General features: G+C 50.7%; 1 protein-coding gene across 1 annotated transcript; it reads right to left on the reverse strand.

Annotated features, from left to right (window-relative positions):
* Window positions 1-2,309: 2,309 nt before the first annotated feature.
* Window positions 2,310-3,791, reverse strand: LOC119514626 (speedy protein C-like). Its single transcript, XM_037810444.1, has 2 exons — window positions 3,333-3,791; window positions 2,310-3,217 (listed from the first exon to the last, which is right to left on the reverse strand). The coding sequence occupies exons 1-2, from the start codon at window positions 3,789-3,791 to the stop codon at window positions 2,498-2,500; spliced, it is 1,179 nt and encodes a 392-aa protein (XP_037666372.1). The 3' UTR covers window positions 2,310-2,497.
* Between the last annotated feature and the right edge of the window lie 2,537 nt (window positions 3,792-6,328).

Below are 6,328 nucleotides of genomic sequence, written 5' to 3' on the forward strand. Positions count from 1 at the left end.
GTGATGTTGAGTAAACAGCCATATGATGAAACTGTGAACAATTATACACTTTGGATGATTGTATGGTATGTGAATATATTTCAATAAAATTACATTTAAAAAAATAATATACAATCTGAGAAATGTTTCATCTTAATGAGTTGTTCCTATAACCATGATGCTGACATCCTTTCCTCCCTTCATAAATAATTTTTGCCTTATATACTCTTTCCTTTGATATTTGCATAGATACACCAGCTTTCTTTTGATTAGTATTTTCCATCCATTTAGCTTCAATCTTTCATATCCTTATGTTTTAGGAGAGTCTTTTGTAAGCAACACGAATCTGGATTTTTTTAATCCAATCTGACAGCCAGTCTGGCCAGGTTGGTGCATTCACAATTATTGTGACTCAGGCTAATCATAGGGGCCTGCGATCTGCCATGGGCCTGACGGGAGGAGGAAAAAGGAACTACTATTTATCAATTATTGGTTGGGTGCCCGCTCTGTGGTACACGTGTCCCACAGGTGTCCTTGCCCAGTGCCTACACTATGTTGACATAAATATCATTACCCTACTTTATGGAGAAGGGGACTGAGGCTTTGCACAGTTAAGTCACCTAAAGCCACAGAGCTAGTAAGTGGCAGAGTTGGGGCTCTGGCTGGCTCTAGACATCCTCACCCCCTGCAGGGACATGCAGGAAGCCTCCCAGAGAAGGCAGAAAGTCAGCTGGACTTTGAAGTTCAGATTGTGAAACCTGGAGAAGGGAAAGAGCTTCCAGGCAAAGGGAACAGTTGTAACTGGGAGCACAGAGGACAGGCCCCTGTGCCACTTCGCCTAGCCACCCACAGGTCTAGAAATGCCCGTTTCCCACACTCACGCCCACGGCCTACTTCCCCACCCCCATGCACTTCTCCTGCCCATAACACTTCTACCCTGTCCCCAGAGCCCGTGCCCAGCAGGGCTAGGCTGAGAGCTTCAGCAGGAGTCTGGGAAACAAGGAGATTCCAATGGTGTGTGGGTAAATGGTAATAACCTGTTGAGCAGGGAAGGGGGATTTGTAGCATTTGCCAGTTTCTGTGGTGTAAATACTCCCACCATGGCCAAGCTATCAACATGACATCACTAAACACACCGAGTTGGGAAGATATGCCTGCAGCAGGCTCTTGCAAACTGGGAGGAGCCAACTCCAGCACCCCATCATACTGCTTCCTCCCTGGAGGTGCCTGTCTGATGGAGTGTGGGAACAGCTGCTGGAAGCTGAGTATCTTCCCTTGGCATCTCTCCTCTTCAAGGGGCACAGAGGTAGACACAGTCTATCAGAGTTGGGGAAACTGAGGCTAGGACACAGAGCTTGAAGGTGCCCAGTGTGTTGCTGGAAATAACTGTGGCAAAGCTTGTGGGGCTGTTCTTGAGTTTGAACCAGAATATGCACCTGTAAGTGGTGATTTTTAAAAGTTGATGCTTAAAAAAGGTGCCCGTGCATTAATTATGCACAGAACTGTGCCCTAAGCTATTAATCATAAATGGCTTCTCCCTGCCTCTTCTCCTCTGAACCTCATCCTTGCCTCTGTCCTCACTGGCACAGTTCTTCCAGCCTGGGTCCCCACTAGGAGACAAACCTAGAAAGTGGCTCCTGGGGGGTGGGCCAGACCAGGTGAGGATGACAGCGTATGGCCATCAGGTGAGTAGGGGTCCTGGTCAAAACAGGAAGCAAGTGGGAGGAAGCCTGAGGGGTGGAGGCAGGCCATCAATGAAGTCAGGCAAGGTGGGGGTGGAGCACAGGTGGACAGAGGGAGGGGGTCAGGAAGGGGAAAGCTCAGAACCACCAAAATGGCCCCTTCACCCCACTGCCTTCATGCACTGCTGGTCCCACGGCACAGAGGCTCGGGGAAAGCCACAGCATGGTCTGAGTAGATGGATGTATCACCCCAAGGAACCAGTGCCCACCAATTTCCAGCTGAACCCATCACTCCAAAAAAAAACAGCCTTTTCTTGGCTCCAAATGCCTTTGCTGGTGGGCAGAGCCCCGGGGAGGGGCTTGCCTCTAGCTGGCCAGGGAAAGACTGAGTTCCCAGAAAGGGAACTGGGACTCCTGCACCTCCTGGGGTCCCCAGGCATGGCCCAGCCTCTCCAATCCCTTGTCCCCAGGACTCTCTCTCCTCTGCTCCCCTTTATTCTCTTTTCTTTCCCAATCTCCCTGCCTAACACCATCCATCGCTAGTCTGAACATGCTTCTCCCAGAGAGGCTTTTTGCAGCTAGGTGCAAATGTGTATCTGTGAGTGTTCTGTGAGTTTTTTTTTTTAAGCACAGCTGGTGTCCTGTGACACGAGTTTATTGGAGGGGGCCAGGGCCAGCGTGGGTACAAGTTGCAGGTTGGGAGGAAGGGGCAGGGGGCGTGGGTGGCACTGCCAGCCTGAAGCCAACAAGAGAGGAGGCCACGGGGGGCGGGGCACAGCCAGTGGAGCGTTGGGTGCAGGGGCCAGCAGGCCGGCGGCTCTTCACCCCGCCGAGTGCTAGGGCCCAGGGCACAGCGGAGGCTCCCGGAGGACGTGGAGGGTGTAGATGCCTGGCTCCAGTTGCAGCTGTGAGGGCAGGACAATGAGGAAGCCCCCACCCCAGGGGTCTTCAACCACCGAGAGACAGACTCGGGAGGGAGAGCCACGACACTCAGGGGTCCGGGAAGGGCACTTGAATGACACAGGCAAGTGGCGGCAGAGCCGGTGGCGGCACGGGGGCAGGCCACAGAGGGAACAGGGGGGTGGCGAGAGGCCGGGGCCCCGGGGGAGGGAGACCGGACCCTCTGGGCAGCCCCTCTGTGCCCCACCATGGTGGGGGCGCCGCTCCCGAGTCCAGGCCCAGTGGGACGGCTCCTTCGCCATGACCTCCTCGCAGGACTGGCGGCTCACGACGGCCCGGAAGTCCATCCGCGCCCACAGCTTGTCCCTCTGGTGCAGGAAGTCTGAGACCCGAGGACGCCAACCTTTGCCCAGAGCCCACGGGAAAATCTCACATTTGGGGTCCTCCAGGTCCTCCTCCATGTCATTTGCAAGGTACAGTGCCAAGAACAGGTTGCTGTGGGTGTATTCGCTGAGCTGCATGTTGGCGCGCCGGAAGTAAACCAGCACCATGGCCAGGAGATACTTATCTGAAATCTGGAAACAGGGGTCTTTGGAGAGGAATTCCTGGAGAAAACTGTCCTCCAGAAGGTTGAGGAAGGCCCAGAGCTCCTGGTGCTGGAGGGAAGGGAGCCTGCGTGGGGCTCTGTGGCGGGGTCTTGTCCAACAAGGAGCAGGCGTCCATGGCCAGCTGGGCCAGGGAGGGAGCACAGGGCCGTGGGCCTGGGGCCACAGGCTCCTCGCCGAAGTCTATGAGCGTGACCTCGCCCCCGCCGCCGTGGCCGGCCTTGGTGCCGGGTACCCAGGCTGAGGGCTTCGCTAGCCACAGCCCTCGGGGCAGGCTGGGCTTCCGCAGGCCCAGCCTCTTGAAGTCACTGGACAAGGGGTCTTGGTCCTCACTCACAGGGTCATAGGCGGGTTTTTTCGCCCTTCCTAGGAGCTGGCTGGGTCGGGAGGTGCTCAGTTCCACGCTTAGCAGGTCAGGAGGATCCATGGGGTTTCCCAGATACAGCTCGTCGATCTTGTCGGGGAAGCCCCAGCAGTGGCGGGGGTTGCTGTCACCATGGCCCGTGTGGATGAAGCTGTTCTGCAGGGGCTGGCTGATGTCCTGGGCTGACAGGCCGGCCACAGAGGTCACCACGTTGCGCGGGAAGGGCCCCACACACAGCGTCCGCGTGCATACAGACCCCATGTGTGCCTGTACATGTGTGTGCACACTTCTCTGTGTAAGCCTGTGTATATGGACTGCAGAGAGAGGGATCTCTGAGCACCCCGTTCCCAACCCTCTGAGCCCAGATTAAGCTGCCTCTGCTAGGCTGACCCTGTACTGACATCCCCATGGGATGGGGGAAGCTGCAGAGCTCTCCCTGCCCCCACCAAGAAACAGGGAGGCCACTTTCCTAGAAAAGGCCAGAAAGAAGGACAGCCAATTGCAGACCCTCCTGTGTCCACTCCAGAGACTGACCGCCCTGGCTTGGGGATGAAAGACCCCACCCCAGAGTGAGGCTGGGATCTTCGTTTTTAATTTTTTTCTCTAATTTTTCATTGGGAAAAATTGCAAACTTAGAGGAAAGCTGAAAAACGAGTACAGTTATCATGTGTGTCCCCACCATGCAGATTCAACAATCATTATAGTTTTGCCACATTTGCTTTGTCTGTCTCAGGTACCCGTGTGTGCAGGGAAGGTTGGTAGAACCATTTGAAAGCCAATTTCAATTGCAGACATCATGAAATGTTACCCTTCAGCTTGTGTTCCTCTATCACAGATGCCCTCTCCTCCATCTTTGGTGGCCTCGCTATTGCCCAGAGGAAGTCCCCGCCTCTTCCTGCTCAGCAGGGACCCGGGCCTCTGGGTTCTAAGCTAATCCTAATGAACTGGTTCTCAGTTCCCCAGGGAGCTTGTTAAAAATGAAGATTCTGATACAGGAATCTTCCCAAGTGGTGTTGAGGGTGACCCTCTTCCTTACCTGGTCAAATACCTCCTTGGGACCGAAAGCCTTGTCCCCCTCTCTCCCCTCTTCAAGCCCCTCTGCCCACCTGCCCCTCTCAGTGGAGAGAGATGGAAGGAGGGGGCTTGCTCATGCAACCAGGTGGAGGCAAAAAAATATGTTGAGAACCACAGAGCCAAGCCACGCTGCAGTCCCTTTCTCTTTAAATTTTATATTGAGGTATATCATAAATACAGTAAACTACACCCATCTTAAGTGTACAGATCAATGAATTTTAGCATATGTATCTACCATGTATATTGGTTTCCTGTGGCTACTGTAATAAATTACCATAAACTTGGTGATTTAAAAATACAGAAATTTATTTTCTCATGGTTCTGGTGGCCAGAAATCCAAAATCAGTGTCACTGGGCTGAAACTGAGGCATTGGCAGGGCAGCCTCCAGAAGGTCTAGGGGAGAATCTGTGGCTGTGACCACATCCCTTCAGTCTCTGCCTCCATCGCCACATTGCCTTCTCCTCCTCTGTCTTACCAAGTCTCTGCCTCTCACTTATAATGACGCTTGTGATTGCATTTAGAGCCTACCACAATAATGCAGGATGAGCTCTCCATCACAATGTAATTAATGTAATCACATTTGCAAAGATTCTTTTCCCATACAAGGTGACATTTACAGGTGCTACAGATTAGGACTTGACATTTCTGGGGGCCATTATTCAGCTTAATGCAACGTGTAGTGTAACCACCACCCAGTTCAAGATACACCAGGTTCTCATCACCTCCCAACCCCCAATTAACTGCTATTCTGACAATTTGCCTCTTTTTGGACTTCATACATTTATACATATACATGTCTGCATTCTTTTGCTCAACATGATATCTGTGAAGTTTATCCATATGATACTAATCATAAGTGGTGGATCTCTACCCAATACACTCAAATGACTAATTCTTGAAAGATCGGGGTTTCAAAGAGAGAAAGAGTTTATTGCTAGGCATGAAGCAGGAGATCAGATGGCCTATAGGTCAAAAAGTCTGTCTCCCCAAACTGCAATAACTCTGATAGTTTCGTAGTATCAAAAGATGGGCAGGCTTTAAGATAATGAGAACAATTGCTCCAGGTGGCGAGGTTAGAGATGATCTAATTATTGAGCATGCAAAGACTGATTGCATGCTTGGTCACAGAACGTATGTAAGAAAATGGCAGCCTTATTATGATGATGGGCTTGATTTTTGGTATTGTAATGAAGTATAGGTCACTTATAGGTTAAAATTTAAGCTACTGTGCATGTCAGGCAGGCCAATTTTGGTTAGATTCAGCTCCTTTCAGCAAGATAGTTTTGGAAATGAGGGGTGGTTAGTTCTGGGCTGACTCAAGGCCCTTCATTAATAAACATTAGGGGCCATCTTTAGTGATCATAAGATTCTAAAGTTGAAAAACAGGATAAAGGGGTACAAGTAGGGATCAGCCACAAGGCTTTTACAATCACAAAATAAAGTCTGTATAGTTATATGATCATTATCAGAGATCAAGGCAGCTGGATTACAGTTCAGAAATTTCAGGTATTTCCTTCTGGCTATTCTACTGTACTAGAAAGTAAAAAGAAACATCTAGATACCTAACTTCTTGGTGAACATATTGTGTATATAAGTAGCTGTTCTTTTAAAAATTTCTAAGTAACATTCCAAGATATGAATATACCATGAATTATTTATTCATTTTCCTGTTGATGGACATCTGGGCTATTTCCAATTTGGGGCCATTCAATAAAGCTGCTAC

The sequence above is a fragment of the Choloepus didactylus genome, chromosome 18 (assembly GCF_015220235.1).
Source record: "Choloepus didactylus isolate mChoDid1 chromosome 18, mChoDid1.pri, whole genome shotgun sequence".
Lineage (NCBI taxonomy): Eukaryota > Metazoa > Chordata > Mammalia > Pilosa > Megalonychidae > Choloepus > Choloepus didactylus.